Consider the following 18,994-nt stretch of genomic DNA (forward strand, 5'->3'; position numbering starts at 1 on the left):
TGTTGTTGTGTGGCTTACATATCAGTTGGTTATGAGAGAAAATAAAGACAGGAATTAAAAATATCAGGTAATGATACGTGCTACTGAAGGTATGATTAGGGGAAATGTTAAGTGGACGGTGATAAAATTTTTCTCTAAGGAGTTGACATTTAAGCTGGGACCTGAGAGGTAAGAAGGAGGCAACGATGGGAGGGTCTGAGAGAAGAGCGCTGCTGTCAGAGCGAAGATATCTCTGAGAACAAAGTTCGGAAGTCAGAAAGGACTTGGCATCAAGAATCGGGAAGAAGGCCAATGTGTCCAGAGCAGAGGGACCTAGGTGAAGCATTCTCCTGTGGCCTTCAGAATAAATCCGGTCTCCGACTTCTTCCGCAGAGCAGTTCACTGTGAGCGGTTCCAGGAGCCACCAGGTGGTCCTGGTGGGCGGAAGTGCTGAGCTCAGCTGCCAGCTGTCCCTGCCACAGTGTGCTTTCATGAGCACTATTCCCATCTGGCTTACCTGTACAAGGATGGGGAAGAACTCTCTGGAAAAAGCACTCACAGCTCTATGAATCGCACAGTGCTCCTGAAGGACACCCTGGGAGAGGGCAAAGTGACCCTCAGGATCCACAATCAGTGTTCTTGATGGGGAGCAGTACCACTCTTTCTTTAAAGACCGTGACATCTATGAGGAGGCCATCATGTTTCTGAGGGTAGCAGGTAAGGACAGAAAAGAGTCATCTCCACATTTCCTTGGTAATGTTACCCTGGACCACTTCCTGATATAGTTTGCATATTTATATATGTGCATAACATACATATACATACACTTGTAGGGACTTCCCTTGTGGTCCAGTGGCTAAGACTCCATGCTCCCAATGCACGGGGCCCGGGTTCGATCCCCGGTCAGGGAACTAGATCCTACACGCTGCAACTAAGAGTTCACGTGCCGCAACTAAGAGAGCTCGCATGCCACAACTAGGACTTGGTGCAGCCAAATAAATAAATAAATAAATATTTTGAAAGATACACATGTACATACATACAGATATAAAAGTATTATATACATCAATATATAAATATTTATATATCCATATCTTCTTTTTAAATGCTAATATGGTATATGCTTTGCAGCTTGGTTTTTTTTTAACATAATTGTATAAACAGAAAGAAACTTCATATCAGTGTATGATTTTTTTCCTATTCCTTCTATGGTTGCAAAGTTTTCCATTGTTTGGATGATTCAGAATTATTTTACACATATTCTACTTTTTTTTTTCAGGTCATCACCATTTTATTTTATTTTATTATTTTTTTTAACATCTTTATTGGACTATAATTGCTTTACAATGGTGTGTTACTTTCTGCTTTATAACAAAGTGAATCAGCTATACATATACATATGTTCCCATATCTCTTCCCTCTTGCATCTCCCTCCCTCCCACCCTCCCTATCCCACCCCTCTAGGTGGTCACAAAGCACCGAGCTGATCTCCCTGTGCCATGTGGCTGCTTCCCACTAGCTATCGATTTTATATTTGGTAGTGTATATATGTCCATGTCACTCTCTCACTTTGTCCCAGCTTACCCTTCCCCCTTCCCGTGTCCTCAAGGCCATTCTCTAGTAGGTCTGCATCTTTATTCCCGTCCTGCTTCTAGGTTCTTCAGAACCTTTTTTTTTTTTTTTAGATTCCATATATATGTGTTAGCATACGGTATTTGTTTTTCTCTTTCTGACTTACTTTACTCTTTATGACAGACTCTAGGTCCATCCACCTCACTACAAATAACTCAATTTTGTTTCTTTTTATGGCTGAGTAATATTCCATTGTATATATGTGCCACATCTTCTTTATCCATTCATCTGTCAATGGACACTTAGGTTGCTTTCATGACCTGGCTATTGGAAATAGAGCTGGAATGAATATTGTGGTACATGACTCTTTTTGAATTATGGTTCCTCAGGGTATATGCCCAGTAGTGGGATTGCTGGGTCGTATGGTAGTTCTATTCTTAGTTTTTTAAGGAAACTCCATACTGTTCTCCATAGTGCTGTATCAATTTACATTCCCACCAACAGTGCAAGAGGGTTCCCTTTTCTCCAGACCCTCTCCAGCATTTATTGTTTGTAGATTTTTTGATGATGGCCATTCTGACCGGTGTGAGATGATATCTCATTGTAGTTTTGATTTGCATTACTCTAATGATTAGTGATGTTGAGCATTCTTTCATGTGTTTGTTGGCAATCTGTATATCTTCTTTGGAGAAATGTCAGTTTTTTTTGGATTGGGTTTTTTGTTTTTTTGATATTGAGCTGCATGTGCTGCTTGTAAATTTTGGAAATTAATCCTTTGTCAGTTGCTTCATTTACAAATATTTTCTCCCATTCTGAAGGTTGTCTTTTTGTCTTGTTTATGGTTTCCTTTGCTATGCAAAAGCTTTTAAGTTTCATTAGGTTCCATTTGTTTATTTTTGTTTTTATTTCCATTTCTCTAGGAGGTGGGTCAAAAAGGATCTTGCTGTGATTTATGTCAGAGTGTTCTGCCTATGTTTTCCTCTAAGAGTTTTACAGTGTCTGGCGTAAAATTTAGGTCTTTAATCCATTTTGAGTTTATTTTTGTGTATGGTGTTAGGGAGTGTTCTAATTTCATTCTTTTACATGTAGCTGTCCAGTTTTCCCAGCATCACTTATTGAAGAGGCTGTCTTTTCTTCATTGTATATTCTTGCCTCCTTTATCAAAGATAAGGTGACCATATGTGCGTGGATTTATCTCTAGGCTTTCTATCCTGTTCCATTGATCTACATTTCTGTTTTTGTGCCAGTATCATACTGTCTTGATTACTGTAGCCTTGTAGTATAGTCTGAAGTCAGGGAGCCTGATTCCGCCATCTCCGTTTTTCTTTCTCAAGATTGCTTTGGCTATTCGGAGACTTTTGTGTTTCCATACAAATTGTGAAATTTTTTGTTCTAGTTCTGTGAAAAATGGCCTTGGTAGTTTGACAGGGATTGCATTGAATCTGTAGATTGCTTTGGGAAGTATAGTCACTTTCACAATGTTGATTCTTCCAATCCAAGAACATGGTATATCTCTCCATCTATTTGTATCATCTTTAATTTCTTTCATCAGTGTCTTATAGTTTTCTGCATCAAGGTCTTTTGTCTCCATAGGTAGGTTTATTCCTAGGTATTTTATTCTTTTTGTTGTAATGGTAAATGGGAGTGTTTCCTTAATTTCTCTTTCAGATTTTTCATCATTAGTGTATAAGAATGCAAGAGATTTCTGTGCATTAATTTTGTATCCTGCTACTTTACCAAATTCATTGATTAGCTCTAGTAGTTTTCTGGTAGCTTCTTTAGGAGTGTCTATGTATAGTATCATGTCATCTGCAAACAGTGACAGCTTTACCTCTTTTCTGATTTAGATTCCTTTTATTTCTTTTTCTTCTCTGATTGCTGTGGCTAAAACTTCCAAAGCTATGTTGAATAATAGTTGTGAGAGTGGACAATCTTGTCTTGTTTCTGATCTTAGTGGAAATGGTTTCAGTTTTTCACCATTGAGAATGATGTTGGCGATGGGTTTGTCATATATGGCCTTTATTATGTTGAGGTAAGTTCCCTCTATGCCTACTTTCTGGAGGATTTTTATCATAAATTGGTGTTGAATTTTGTCAAAAGCTTTCTCTGCAGCTATTGAGATGACCATATGGTTTTTCTCCTTCAATTTGTGAATATGGTGTATCACAATGATTGATTTGCATATACTGAAGAATGCTTGCATTCCTGGGATAAACCCCACTTGATCATGGTGTGTGATCCTTTTAATGTGCTGTTGCATTCTGTTTGCTAGTATTTTGTTGAGGATTTTTGCATCTATGTTCATCAGTGATATTGGCCTGTAGTTTTCTTTCTTTGTGACTTCTTTGTCTGGTTCTGGTATCAGGGTGATGGTCGACTCATAAAATGAGTTTTGGAGTGTTCCTCCCTCTGCTATATTTTGGAAGAGTTTGAGACGGATAGGTGTTAGCTTCTTTCTAGTGAAGCCATCTGGTCCTGGGCTTTTGTTTGTTGGAAGATTTTTAATCACAGTTTCAATTTCAATGCTTGTGATTGGTCTGTTTATACTTTCTATTTCTTCCTGGTTCAGTCTCGGAAGGTTGTGCTTTTCTAAGAATTTGTCCATTTCTCCAGGTTGTCCATTTTATTGGCATAGAGTTGCTTGTAGTAATCTCTATTGATCCTATGTATTTCTGCAGTGTCATTTGTTACTTCTCCATTTTCATTTCTAATTCTATAGCTTTGAGTCTTCTCCCTTTTTTCCTTCATGAGTCTGGCTAATGGTTTATTAATTTTGTTTATCTTCTCAAAGAACCAGCTTTTAGTTTTATTGGTCTTTGCTGTTGTTTCCTTCATTCCTTTTTCATTTGTTTCTGCTCTGATGTTTATGATTTCTTTCATTCTGTTAACTTCTGGGTTTTTTTGGTTCTTCTTTCTCTAATTGCTTTAGGCGTAAGGTTAAGTTGTTTATTTGAGATGTTTCTTGTTTCTTGAGGTAAGATTGTATTGCTATAAACTTCCCACTTATAACTGTTTTTGCTGAATCCCATAGGTGTTGAGTGGTCGTGTTTACATTGTCATTTGTTTCTAGGTATTTTTTGGTTTCCTCTTTGATTTCTTCAGTGATCTCTCGGTCATTTAGTAGTGTAGTGTTTAGCCTCCATGTGTTTGTATTTTTTACAGATTTTTTCCTGTAATTGATATCTAGTCTCATAGCGTTGTGGTTGGAAAAGATACTTGATATGATTTCAATTTTCTTAAATCTACCAAGGCTTGATTTTTGATCCAAGATATGATCTATTCTGGAGAATGTTCCATGAGCACTTGAGAAGAAAGTGTATTCTGTTGTTTTTGTTTGGAATGTCCTATAAATATCAATTAAGTCCATTCTTGTTTAATGTATCATTTAAAGCTTGTGCTTCCTTATTTATTTTCATTTTGGATGATCTGTCCATTGGTGAAAGTGGGGTGTTAAACTCCCCTACTATGATTGTGTTAATGTTGATTTCCCCTTTTACGGGTGTTAGCATTTGCCTTATGTATTGAGGTTCTCCTATGTTGGGTGTATAAATATTTACAATTGTCATATCTTCTTCTTGGATTGATCATTATGTAGTGTCCTTTTTTGTCTCTTGTAATAGTCTTTATTTTAAAGTCTGTTTTGTCTGATATGAGAATTGCTACTCCAGCTTTCTTTTGATTTCCATTTGCATGAATTGTCTTTTTCCATCCCCTCACTTTCAGTCTGTATGTGTCCCTAGGTCTGAAGTGGGTCTCTTGTAGACAGCATATATATTGGTTTTGTTTTTGTATCCATTAAGCCAGTCTATGTCTTTTGGTTGGAGCATTTAATCCATTTACATTTAAGGTAATTATCGATATGCATGTTCCTATTATCATTTTCTTAATTGTTTTGGGTTTGTTATTGTAGGTCTTTTCCTTCTCTTATGTTTCCATCCTAGAGAAGTTCCTTTAGCATTTGTTGTAAAGCTGGTTTGGTGGTGCTGAATTTTCTTAGCTTTTACTAGTCTGTAAAGGTTTTAATTTCTCCGTCGAATCTGAATGAGATCCTTGCTGGATAGAGTAATCTTCATTGTAAGTTTTTTCCCTTTCATCACTTTAAATATGTCCTGTCACTTCCTTCTGGCTTGCAGAGTTTCTGCTGAAAGATCAGCTGTTAAACTTATGGGGATTCCTTTGTATGTTATTTGTTGTTTTCCCTTGCTGCTTTTAATATTCTTTCTTTGTATTTAATTTTTGATAGTTTGATTAATATGTGTCTTGGCATGTTTCTCCTTGGATTTATCCTGTATGGGACTCTCTGTACTTCCTGGACTTGATTAACTATTTCCTTTCCAATATTAGGGAAGTTTTCAACTATAATCTCTGCAAATATTTTCTCAGTCCCTTTCTTTTTCTCTTCTTCTTCTGGGAGCCCTATAATTTGAATGTTGGTGCATTTAATGTTGTCCCAGAGGTCTCTGAGAGTGTCCTCAATTCTTTTCATTCTTTTTTCTTTATTCTGGTCTGCAGTAGTTATTTCCACTATTTTATCTTCCAGGTCACTTACCCGTTCTTCTACCTCAGTCATTCTGCTATTGATCCCTTCTAGAGTATTTTTAATTTCATTTGTTGTGTTTTTCATCATTGTTTGTTTGCTCTTTGGTTCTTCTAGGTCCTTGTTAAACGTTTCTTGTATTTTCTCCATTCTGTTTCCAAGATTTTGGATTCTCTTTACTATCATTGTTCTGAATCCTTTTTCAGGTAGACTGCCTATTTCCTCTTCATTTGTTTGGTCTGGTGGGTTTTCACCTTGCTCCTTCGTCTGCTGTGTGTTTCTCTGTCTTCTCATTTTGCTTCACTTACTGTGTTTGGAGTCTCCTTTTCACTGGCTGCAGATTCATAGTTCCCATTTTTTTTGGGGTCTGCCCCTCTGTGGCTAAGGCTTGTTTAGTGGGTTGTGTAGACTTCCTGGTGGAGGGGACTAGTGCCTGTGTTCTGGTGGATGAGGCTGGATCTTGTCTTTCTGGTGGGCAGGACTGCATCTGGTGGTGTGTTTTGGCGTGTCTGTGACCTTGATATGATTTTAGGCAGCCTCTCTGCTAATGGGTGGGGTTTTATTCCTGTCTTGCTAGTTGTTTGGCTTAGGGTGTCCAGCACTGTAGCTTGCTGGTCATTGGTTCTGGGTCTTAGCATTGAGATGGAGATCTCTGGGAGAGCTTTCATCATTTGATATTACGTGGAGCCGTGATGTCTCTCGTGGACCAATGTCCTGAATTCGGCTCTCCTACCTCAGCGGTGCAGGCCTGACGCCCAGCTGGAGCACCAAGACCCTGTCAGCCACACGGCTCAGAAGAAAATGGAGAGAAAAAGAAAGAAGGAAAGAAAAAAATAATAAAATAATATAAATTAATTAAAATTAAAAATAATTATTAAAAATAAAAAAATTATAAAGTAATAATAAAAAGAAAAAAAAAAGAAAGAAAAAAGTAGAGAGCAACCAAACCGAAAAACAAATCCACCAATGATAACAAGCACTAAAAATATACTTAAAAAACAAAAAGCAAAAAATGGGCAGGCAGAACCCTATGACAAATGGTAAAAGCAAAGCTATACAGACAAAATCACACAAAGAAGCATACAAATACATGTTCAGAAAAAGAGAAAAATGAAAAAAATTGTATATCGTTGCTCCCAAAGTGCACCTCCTCAATTTGGAATGATTCGTTGTCTATTCAGGTATTCCACAGATGCAGCATACATCAACTTGATTGTGGAGATTTAATCTGCTGCTCCTGAGGCTGCTGGGAGAGATTTCTCTTTCTCTTCTTTGTTTGCCCAGCTCCTGGGGTTCAGCTTTGAGTTTGGTCCTGCCTCTGTGTGTAGGTCACCTGAGGACGTTTGTTCCCAGCCCAGACAGGATGGGGTTAAAGTAGCAGCTGATTAGGGGTCTCTGGCTCACTCAGAACTGGGAGAGGGAGGGTTAGGGAATGAGGGGCGAGCCTGTGGCGGCAGAGGCCGGTGTGATGTTGCACCAGCCTGAGGTGCGCAGTGTGTTCTCCTAGGGAAGTTGTCCCTGGATCACGGGACCCTGGCAGTGGCGGGCTGCACAGGCTCCCGGAAGGGGAGGTGTGGAGAGTGACCTGTGCTCGCACACAGGCTTCTTGGTGGCTGCAGCAGCAGCCTTAGCGTCTCCTGCCCGTCTCTGGGGTCCGCGCTGACAGCTGCGGGTCACGCCCGTCTCTGGAGCTCGTTTAGGCGGTGCTCTGAATCCCCTCTCCTCGCGCTCCCCGGAACAGTGGTCTCTTGCCTCTTTGCCAGCTCCAGATTTTTTCCTGGACTCCCTCCCAGCTAGCTGTGGCGCACTAGCCCCCTTCAGGCTGTGTTCACGCAGCCAACCCCAGTCCTCTCCCTGGGATCTGACCCCCGAAGTCCGAGCCTCAGCTCCCAGCCCCCACCCGCCCCAGCGGGTGAGCAGAGAAGCCTCTCGGGCTGGTGAGTGCCGGTTGTCACCGATCCTCTGCGCGGGAATCTCTCCGCTTTGCCCTCTGCAGCCCTGTGGCTGCGCTCTCCTCCGTGGCTCCGAAGCTTCCCCCACGCCAGCCCCCACCCCACCCCGTCTCCGCTATTGAAGGGGTTTCCTAGTGTGTGGAAACTATCCCTCCTTCACAGCTGCCTCCCAGAGGTGCAGGTCCCGTCCCTATTCTTTTGTCTCTGTTTTTTCTTTTTTCTTTTGCCCTTCCCAGGTACGTGGGTAGTTTCTTGCCTTTTGGGAAATCTGAGGTCTTCCGCCAGCATTCAGTAGGAGTTCTGTAAGAGTTGTTCCACATGTAGATGTATTTCTGATGTATTTGTGGGCAGGAAGATGATCTCCACGTCTCACCCCTCTGTCATATTGAAGGTCCTCTTATGCATGAGTCTTTGATAAAAGACATCTGTGCTAATCCTTGGTATAGTCACGATGCTCTGATGTGTGTTAATCCTCCCAATATTGTCTTGAGACATTAGGCTGCCTCCCTCCCCTCGCAGCTGCTTGTAGGAACAACTGGCCCCAAGGATGTGCAATGGAGTGGCTCTGGGCTGCTGCAGCCTTGGCCCTCGGCAGCCTCTCATACCTTCCTAAACTAATCTCTGTTGAAGGGCACTTGGGACCAAGCCCAATTATTTTTTAAAATTTATTTTATTGAACGATAATGGATTTACAATGTTGTGTTAGTTTCTGCTGTACAGCAAAGTGGTTGAATTATACATATATATATTCTTTTCATATTCTTTTCCATTATAAAACCCAATTATTGATGTTACCTATAGGTTGGCTCCAAGTCATGATTCATAAGCATTTTTGGATTAGAGATCTTCTTTGAGAAATTAATGAAAAAATTAAAATACAAAATTTTACTTATTTTATTTCCTACTCAGTTTCAAGACTATTGAAACCTACCATTTAACCCTCTTGACTATGCATTTAGATGTCATTTAGAAGTGAGATTATACTATATCATATGCCTTATTATGATAGTATCTGAGAATTTAGCAATACCTTTCATTATTTTGCAGTCACCGGGAAGTATTTACATAAGACAATGACTATCAAAGTAAGCAAAAGAATCACTTTATTATTTTCTAAGGCTTTTTCAAATTTATTACACATTTCTAAATACCCACAAACAAAGCACATTACATCTCTTTGTAGCTCCAATTATAAACTCAAGTTTCAAATCTTAACAAAGATGAACACAAAGGACAGCTCTATGAGGTCAATTAGAAAGTAGTAAGAATATGTAAGAGTGTACAAAATGGAATTCTGTTTCCAGCCATATGGGAGGTCTGAATACCCTAAACAACCCTCAGACTACAATAAATATGCTGCAATACCTATCTATCTATCTATCTATCTATCTATCTATCTATCTATCTATCTATCATCTATCATCTATCTATCATCTATTTGTCTATCATCTATCTGTCATGTATCTACACACCATTGTTTTTAAGTTATTTTTGAGCTATTGAGAAGCATTGCTAAAGGAAATTTTTCAAACAGAAGGTAAATAATACCAGAAAGAGATGTGGACATTGGGAATTAAGGAAGAGTAAGAGAAATGGTAAATATCTGGGTAAATCTGTTAGAATGTTCTTCTCCTCTTGAGTTCTTGAAAAACCATTGACTATTTTTCTCCACGTTGTCCTACTAATTGGCTCTGGATACAGTTGAGGTACAGTTACAGGAAGTGTATAGCAAATTGTATGTCTTAGTCCTTTCAGGCTGCTATAACAAAATGCCACAAATCTGGTAGCTTCTAAACAACAGAAATTTATTTCTCACAGTTCTGGAGGCTGAAATGTTCAAGATCAAGGTGCCAGGATGGTCACATTCTGGTGAGGGCCCTCTTCCTGGTTCATAGCTGGCACCTCCCCACTGTGTCCTAACATGGAAGAAGGGATTCAGGGAGCTTTGCATGATCTCCTTCATAATAGCACTAATCCCATTCATGAGGGTTCCAACCTCATGACCTCCGAAAGTCTGCTAATACCGTCATATCCGGTGTTAGGATTTTGATATGTAAATTTTGGGAGGGACACAAAAATTTAGACCATAGCAGTGGAGGTAAGTAAAAAAAAAAACCTTTAAAACATGTGTGATGGTGGAAAGCAAAAATCAATATTGTCTGATTGGATTTTAATGTATCTAGATATAGATGTAATATATAAGACAACTACAACATAAATAGGGACAGTAGAGGGACCTAACTGTAGTGGTAAAATTGGGATTCTAAGTAGGTTGTAGAAAGTCGAATATGTATATTTTAATACCTAGAGCAACCACTGAAACCAAACAAATGGACAAAAACTATACAAAATGATAAATTTCAAAGCACAAAAGATAAATTAAAGTGTAATAATAAAAAGTTCAAAGTACTCCAAAAATTCAGGAAAATGGAAACAGAAATAAGAAGTAGGGAAAATATAGAAAATAAATAATAAAACTGTAAACTTAAATCCAAACATATCAATAATTACATTGAATGTAAATTATCTAATTTGTCAATTTTTTCTTTACATGCTTGAAGCCATATTAGGTATATGCACATTTAAAATTGATAAATGTTACTGATGAAAGAGAACAATCATCATTACAGTGTAGCTAATAATGCTTTCTTACCTTAGTAGCTATTTTGTCAAATGTAGTATGGCTACACCAGTAGTCTTTTGCTTTGTATTTGCATTGTATATCTTTTTCTAACCTTCAATCTTATAAAATCTTTTATATTTAAACTTGTCTGTGTGCTTATGCTTTTATGTTCCTTTTGTAAAAGTCATATAATTAAATTTTAATTTGTAAATCTATTTTGACAATAATTGTCATTTAAATGGATCAGTTATCTCTTTTGCTTATTGATGTTTCAAATCTCTAACAATTTTTGTGCTTATTTGACCTTCCTCTTTTATATACATGTTTCCATTCTTACATTCACTTTTATTTTATTGTGTATTTTTAGTAATTCCATTTTTATTTTTATAATTTCAATCATTCTATCTGTTATCACTTATAATTGGCATATAATTTATACAGTATTTCTATTATTTAAGTTATTCCCTTAGAAATTATAACAGGTACACTTAACTTACCAAGCTTAAAGTAAATTAATACCTTAAACACTCTCAGATTATAAAACAACCTTGGAATAATTTAATAATGTTTAGCCCCATTCAGTTACATACTGTGGTTATTGGGGATTTTAATTCTAGGTATAGTTAAGCCTCATAAGAGGTTATTATAATCATGCTTTATATAACATTGTCCATTTATATTTATCCATATATTTACAGCTTTTTTTTTTTTTTAATCTTTATTCTTTCTTTCAGTTCAGACTTTTCTTTCCGTCTGGCAACCTTTACCTCAACTTTATTTCAATGGCTACAGAATTTTAGGTTGGAAGTTATTTTCTTTCAGTGCACTGAATATATTATTTCACTCTTTTGGCTTCCACTGCTGCTATTCTATTGAGAAATCTGCTGTCAGTTTGATTGCGACTCTTGAATGTGAACTGTTCTATTCTCTGGCTGATTAAAGAGATTTTATTTGCCTTTGTGTGTGTGTGTGTGTGTGTGCGTGTGTGCATACCTCAGTGTGGAATTCTTTTAATTTTTCATAATAGGGATTTGTAGGGCTCCCTGATTTTCTAAGTTAATGTTTTTTACCAGGTCTCAAAAATTATCAACTACCATTGTTTCAAATACTTCCCTTTCTCCATTCTTTAACTCTTCTTCTTTTACAACTTTAGATAACTATCAGTCAGAAATTTCTACTCCATGGTATATGGCTCTTTCCTCTCTTCTTTATTTGCCACGTTTTCTCTTCATGTTCATGTCTTCCCATTTATACCCAGCTTATTAATTACCTCCTGAAATATGACTACTTTGTTGTGAAACCCATCCTTCGAATTCTCTATTTTAGGTATTATGTTTCAGTACCGTCTGTTCTATTTACTACTTTTCACATGTACCATTGCTCATGTTACTTTTTATCATTTTCTGTCCTGCATATATTTCTTAGCTTGTCTCTTTCAATTTTTGAAATATAATATGTATAAGTGTTTTATAATATTCTGTCTTATAATTGAAATATCTAAAATTGTTTTGGATCTGTTTCTGATTTCTGCTGAACGTTGTTTTTGTAGCTCTAATTTATTTAACAGATATTTAATAAGGGCCTACTATGTGCCAGGCATATTTCTAAATACTGGGGATTCAACAATAAACAAAAAATTAAAAGACCCTGACCTTCTAGAGCTTACATTTTAGTGACAACATTTGGCATTAATGAAATGAAAACTACTATCTCTAACTTCTCTATTGACCCTTTAAGGGTCTTATGAATATGACAGACTTTTAAAGATTTGAATTGAATGATCATGGCTCCTTCTTTATCACTATTTGTCCATTTGTTACTTAAATAGATTGACTTCGAGCTCCTTCAACATTGTGATGATATCTAGTGCATATTGCATATTCAAATTTTGCCTTCTACCACTGAGCTGCAATTACAAATAATTTTGTTTTATCAAACTGCCCAGTGGCCCATTGTATTATCTCTATGACATTTCTGGAACTCTTTGCTTCTACAGCTCCTAACCAAGAGTATAAAAGCAAATAAGAGTCTGTCTTTGGTTACCTGTGGATAAGTGAGTAGAGATGGCACCTCATAGTTTGCATTCATGGTTCAGCCCAAATTGCATGCACCCTCTGGCTCATCCAAACTACCAAGTCTTATCTTGTCATAAAGCCTGGAGTTGCTGTCACAAAATAGGCTCAGAAAAGACAAGTAAATGAGGGCTAGAAGACAGATTTTCCTTTGTCAATGCTCCCTCTTCTCCTTGTTTAGGGGGCTCTACACATCTGTTTCCCTTATTTGTGCATCTTTTTCAGTCTCCGTTTCATTTTGTTTAAAAAAATATTGTTTTTTTAATCTTCTCTTTTTTCCAGTCTCTGTTTCCAATGACCTGTTCCCATTGTATCATACTTGGATGTGTGATATACGTGTAATCCTGACTGTACTGATGATATTTTTTGCCATACTCATTTCTCGTCTACTGCAAGCCCTGAAGGGTAAGGGAGGCAGCAAGGGTAGGAGCTCTGAGGATGTTGTCTCCTATAACCCCACCTGAATCCCCTGAGTGTTAAGCCTATACTCTTAAAACTTCTGTTACAGGATTAAATAAGCTCTAGAAGAAAATGGTAACGTGGGTTATTCACATGTTTTCTTCTGCATCAGCAGGAAGAACAAGGGCATTTTAGGGTTTACCTCATGTCTTGCTAAGTGCTCATTCTACTAAATTCCAAAATCCCCCTTAACCGATAAAAGAACACATAATTGTGACAATAGGGGTTTTAACATTTACATTAAAGACTCAGCGTCAGCAGAGAAAGACCTCAGCCCAGCCACACCTAGCTGCTGACCAATTAATTGTTGAAAGTTTTCTTTCCACAGGGAAGGTCCTCTTTGACATCTCTATGTAACTCTTCCTTCACCTAAAACTTATGACATGGTAATGAAGACACGTGTCGAGGGTCGGGTAGCATATGATCCAAATCATGAACAATTCCTATGTGAGTCACATGTAAGCAAAAAGAAAGAGCAGATGCATAAGAGCCAGAGCAACAAAAGCAGATTCATTTCATACCCTTCTGAATGCCATAGCTCCAAACCCTAATTAATCACTCAACCATTATACTTCTCTGGGACTAATAAATAAGTGTAGTTCCCTTAAGAAATTGGGGGTCACATAGTGAGGAAGAATGGAGATCACATTAAGCTTCATACTCTGCCCTTTCAAGCCCATGAATAAAACTTCAAAAAAAAAAATCCCACTTACTGAAACTTTTCTCATTTTGCTTAAAGTTCGACATTTAATTCTAGAGGCTTTTTCCCCCATGTGGGCCATAGACACCTAAACTTTAGTCTCTTTTATAATCATTTCTTCCAGTTCTAGATACTGGAAATAGAAATGAGGTAGAGATATTTGGGCAGGGTTACAGAATCTGAATCTTCACTTCTTGTTATTTACTATCCACTGATTATACCAACAATATTCCCAAGGGAAGTGATAAACAGAGGAATGGCTAGGAAAATTAGCACTCCATAGTATTAAGAACTTTCTCCAAAAGAGTTAAACTTCAGCAAGTGGAGATTGGGCCTACTGCTATTTAAATTTGAGTTAAGCCTCATACCATGAACTAAAATGGCACCAAATGGTTTAGACCCGTAAGTTCAACAAAGATCTGCCCTGTTGACTTTACTACTACAGTTGTGAAGGAAGGCTAGTACAACAGGGCACAGCAGTCAGGAAGAAAATCAGGACAAGGGTAAGAAAGACAGGACAAAAGTGTGTTTGCCCCAGTGGAGTCTTTTGTTAAGGCTCTGCTTCCTGCCAGAGATGAAAATGAAGGCCCACATACAGGGAGAGGTAGCATATCATCCAAATAGTAAACAATGTCCATGTAAGAATAGCATGCCAACAAAAAGAAAGCAAAAGAAACAGCATAAGAGCCAGAAACGGGCTGTGCTCACTCTAACATAAGTTCATTTTGTCCCTTTCTTGCCACTGTTCTAGGTTTTTCCCTTCTGTCAAAAGAGGATCAGGTCGATTCCAAATTGATCCTAATTTGGTGGTGTCCAAAATATCTACCAGTGCCCTAAGCTTGTGAATCAGGAATGCCCCTTTTCTGAGAGGGGCCAAAGTGTGTGTCTTGTCCTGACTTGTTTCTATCTAAGTCAAGCAATTGCAGAGGTATCAGGCTTCCTTTACCTGGACTGCAATTGCCAAAGGAATGGGTCATAGCTATGATATTTGAGTTAATGTTCTACTTCCAAACCATATCACTTAACTTCTTCCCTGACAAATATATTCCAAATATCCCAATATGGAATTAGAACTGTACGTGTCTTGGGAGAGACTCTACTCCCTTTTCAAAACTGTACTCTCCAAGTTTATAGTAGACAGCTCTCAAATTTTGTAGCTTGCATGATACTTAAACCGTTATCTTTGCTTGTCTTTATGTATCTCTCCATCATTCAAGGCTTCTTGAATGACACTTGTAATTTACATGAAAATGATTGTTTGTACTTGTTTACACTCTAGTACTTAACTGTACAAAACATTACAGTCAAAGGGGTTCTTTTCTTTCTCCAATTTTGTTCTATCTAGAAAATGTAGATTTTCACCTTGATCTTCATTGTCCTATGGAGGTCAGTGAGTACCAGCATGGCCTCTGATGTACACTTCTCCCCCATATCTAACTTTAATTAGGCTTGAATCTATACACCTTGAGTAATGCTCACTGCTTCCCTAACAGGTTTTCTACAGGGATGGACATTCAACTTCTCATCTGAAACATAGGACACTTGAAGACAGTAGAACCAGTAAAATAAAACTTTGAGGAAAAAGCATTTTGGACTAAGAGCCTGCACTTTTGTGCAAGCCCAAATAATTTCCAATGTATGAGAGCAAATTAAAATTTTCATAGATGTTCAAAGAGTTCTAAAATATATTACCTATGTATCTTCTTTGCAAATTTACATGAGAAATTACCTGAGCCAAATGTAATTGTACCATAGTTAAGATCTCAAGCTGGGAGAATATCTCATATGTAGGAAAAGTGGTAAGTTAAGAAACAAATAAATGTATCATAAAATCTAAATATTTCCCTGAAATGATCCAAATGTACCATAATCAGAAATATAAATGGACTAAAATCTCTGATTTTCAAACTGAGACTCAAATTGGATGAAATTACAAAATAGAAGATGGTTGGTTTTCAGGACATATGCTATGATGGTTAATTTTATGTGTCAACTTGACTGGGCTATGGGATGCCCAGATAACTGATACAACATTATTTCTGGGTGTGTCTGTGAGCATGTTGCCAAAGGGTTTAGAATTTGAACTAGTAGACCGAGTAAAGCAGATGGCTCTCTCCAATATGGGCAGGAATCATCCAATCTGTTGAACCGTCCAATCCAATAAAACAAAAAGGTGGAGGAAGGGCAAATTCTGTCTTTCTTGAACTGAGATGTCCATATTCTCCTGCCCTCAGACATCAGAGATCCTGGTTCTCAGGCCTTCATACTCCAGGACTTAACACCAATAACCCTCAGTTCTTAGGCTATTAGCTTTAGATTGGGAGTTACACTTTCAGCTCCCCTGGTTCTCAGACATTTGGATTTGGACTGAATTATACCACCAGCTTTCCAGGTTCTTCAGCTTGCAGATGTCAGACTGTGGTACTTCGTGGTCTCTGTAACCACATGAGCTAATTCCTATTAACATATGTCCTGTTACATCTGGAGAATCCTGACTAGAGTGTATGCTTAAAACTTAATGATGAAGTCAGTTTCAGTGCAAAGGGATGAAAAAATAAATACCTGAAAAATAATGCTGCATACTGATATTAATACTAGTAATTACACAGAAAATATAATTGCTACACATTAGTAATAGGTGCCAGTGTTTTAAATTTTAGCCATTCTGGTTGGCATGTGGTGCTATCTCACTGGGTCTTAATTTGTATTTATGTGATGACTACAAATATAACTCAGTGAAATGCATTGGGAAAAGGAATACATTTAAACATGATATACTTGTCTTCTCAGTGCAAAATGAATCCAAGGCAATGTATGAGTGTCTACATGAGACTTTAAGAGAGTGAACTTTTATACCTTAATCCAAAATACCAGAGAAGGAAAAGTTTGACGTGGACCTAACAACTCAAAGAAAGATTTCTGAAGAAGGTGGGGTTTGAATTGGACTTTTAAGATAATTAATGTTTTGGGCTCAGAAATTAGGAGAAAATAAAGCAATAGGGGGCAACACTCAGTGATGCTAAGGGATAGAGTTTTTGTAAGAAAGGCTTGTTTTTAAGCAGTCTTGATTCTCTCTTAGTTCCCCGGTGATTTGAAAAGTTCCTTTGTAAGATCTGAGTGGTGGATGAGAACTAGGAACATGCTAATGTACTTCTCTGATGACACAGTTAAATGAATTGTAGAGTCTGAGTTCAGCATATTTCTGAGAATGTGTTGTATCTGGAAATCCTTGGCTTTCCGGCAGGACTGAATTTTTATCATATAGGAATATTTTGTTCAATATTATTAGGTCTGAAGAGTAAATTGAAAAGGACATTTTTTTCTAGGGTTGTACAGGTACACAGATTATTCATTTCCTTTTCTTTAAGCCTAAAACAATCATGGTCCATACGGTAATTCACATATTGATTTTAAAATATATATATTAATACACTATTATAAATTGTTACACATAAATTTTAGAATCACAGACACTATATTAAGTACGGAAAATCTTTAAAATGATTTAGGAAAATATTTGTTTATTGCCCTCTCCTTGGGCATATCTAGAAATGCTTAAACTTATTTAAACATCAATGTTGCTTCTTGGAGAAAAGAACTTCACTTAATTGAGATGCGGTACTGTTTTTCATGGCCAAGATGTGTGACAAGATAGTAAATGAGCTCATTAAAGTCACCTTGTCTTGGGACTCATTTCCTCGTTGGTCATTACTGAGTTTTGATAAACTAATTTTTACTGAAGTGTCAGTATTTTGTCATCCCTGAAACATAACATTCTACCACATTGTCCCATTACATTTTAGTAGTGGTCTGAGGTTGGTTAAAGCAGTCGTATAAAATTCAGTGAACTGGATTTTAAAGAATCATGGCCAACACAACTAGTTACAAGAGGGAGATTTTTTTGACTGAGCAACTCTTTAGCAGCCAGCAATTTGTACCAAAGGAGCAACATGAGATTTAGTTTAGCAAAACTTCTGATAAAAGCAGTAATGGCTTCAATAACCCTATATGTGTCAGATATTTGTACCCACCATCCCCTATTCTGATGGTTCTCTAAAATATTAATATTACAGAGAACTCTTTTACATTTAGTACTCTATAGTTTTGTTTTCTTGTGCAACATCATCTAATTTTCCGCTTTCACATATTTCTGTTAAGTTGATGATTTCATTATCTCACTTGTCATGACCTAAGACCAGATCCCGATCCAATTGCCTGCTACCTATCTTTACCATAGACACATCAAAATCAATACCCAGAATTGGTACGCCTTCCCCTTCAATGTTCTGTAATTCTGTTTTCCGCACTCCTATTTTTCTATCTTGATTATTAGTATCTCTATTTTTATGATCTCTCAAAAAATAAACCTGGGCATCGCTCTTAACTTTTTTCATCTTCTCAGACTCTTTTCCTGCCCCCAACACATCCACTTGTTTAATCAGTACTGTTCATTTTTCCCTCAAAATATGCCTTTTAGAAGTACTTCTCACTAATGAGGAATTGACGAATCACATTGGGAACTCTGAGGAGGGCAAGTATATTAGAAATTTTGGAACAGGGATGGGATAGGAATTAACACTATGCATTTGAAAAATCTCCAGATGACAACCCTAGCTGTTAAATTAAAATAAAATGTAAAATATACCACAAAAATGTTTAAAATATGGGGTAAATTACATGAAGACAATAAAATATAAGAAAATGATTAATAATATATTATTCAAAACTATTATTCTGATGATAGAGACTGTTTTATGGACAAAGATAAATGAACAGAATTGACTTAAAATATTGAAAATCGTACTATATCAACCATAGTATATCAGGGATGATTCTTAGAAAAGTAAGGGGTACAAATTGTTGCCAAAATTCTATTCCTGGAGTTTGGGGTAGGGCAGACATTGAATATTAGTGACAGTATATTGTGAGTCATAGATTACAACAAATATATTTCTCGATACCTCAAGTTTATTTAAAAACATACAGAATTGTCTCTTAAGTAGGTTATAGATGAGTTATTTTTAAATAACTCATTTTTAAATCTTTCATAACAGATTTTTCAGTGGTGCACTTTTTTTTTTTCTTGAAGGGAAGGGGAAA

At 37.1% G+C, this 18,994-nt stretch overlaps 1 protein-coding gene across 1 annotated transcript in view; it reads right to left on the bottom strand.

Annotated features, from left to right (window-relative positions):
• Positions 1 to 338: 338 nt before the first annotated feature.
• LOC137760564 (selection and upkeep of intraepithelial T-cells protein 1-like) overlaps positions 339 to 18,994 on the bottom strand; it is a 90,584-nt gene continuing 71,928 nt past the window's right edge. Inside the window, 1 exon segment of the mRNA XM_068537534.1 lies at positions 339 to 496. Coding sequence (XP_068393635.1) covers positions 339 to 496 — 158 coding nt within the window.

This window comes from Eschrichtius robustus, chromosome 3 (genome assembly GCF_028021215.1).
Source record: "Eschrichtius robustus isolate mEscRob2 chromosome 3, mEscRob2.pri, whole genome shotgun sequence".
Classification (NCBI taxonomy): domain Eukaryota; kingdom Metazoa; phylum Chordata; class Mammalia; order Artiodactyla; family Eschrichtiidae; genus Eschrichtius; species Eschrichtius robustus.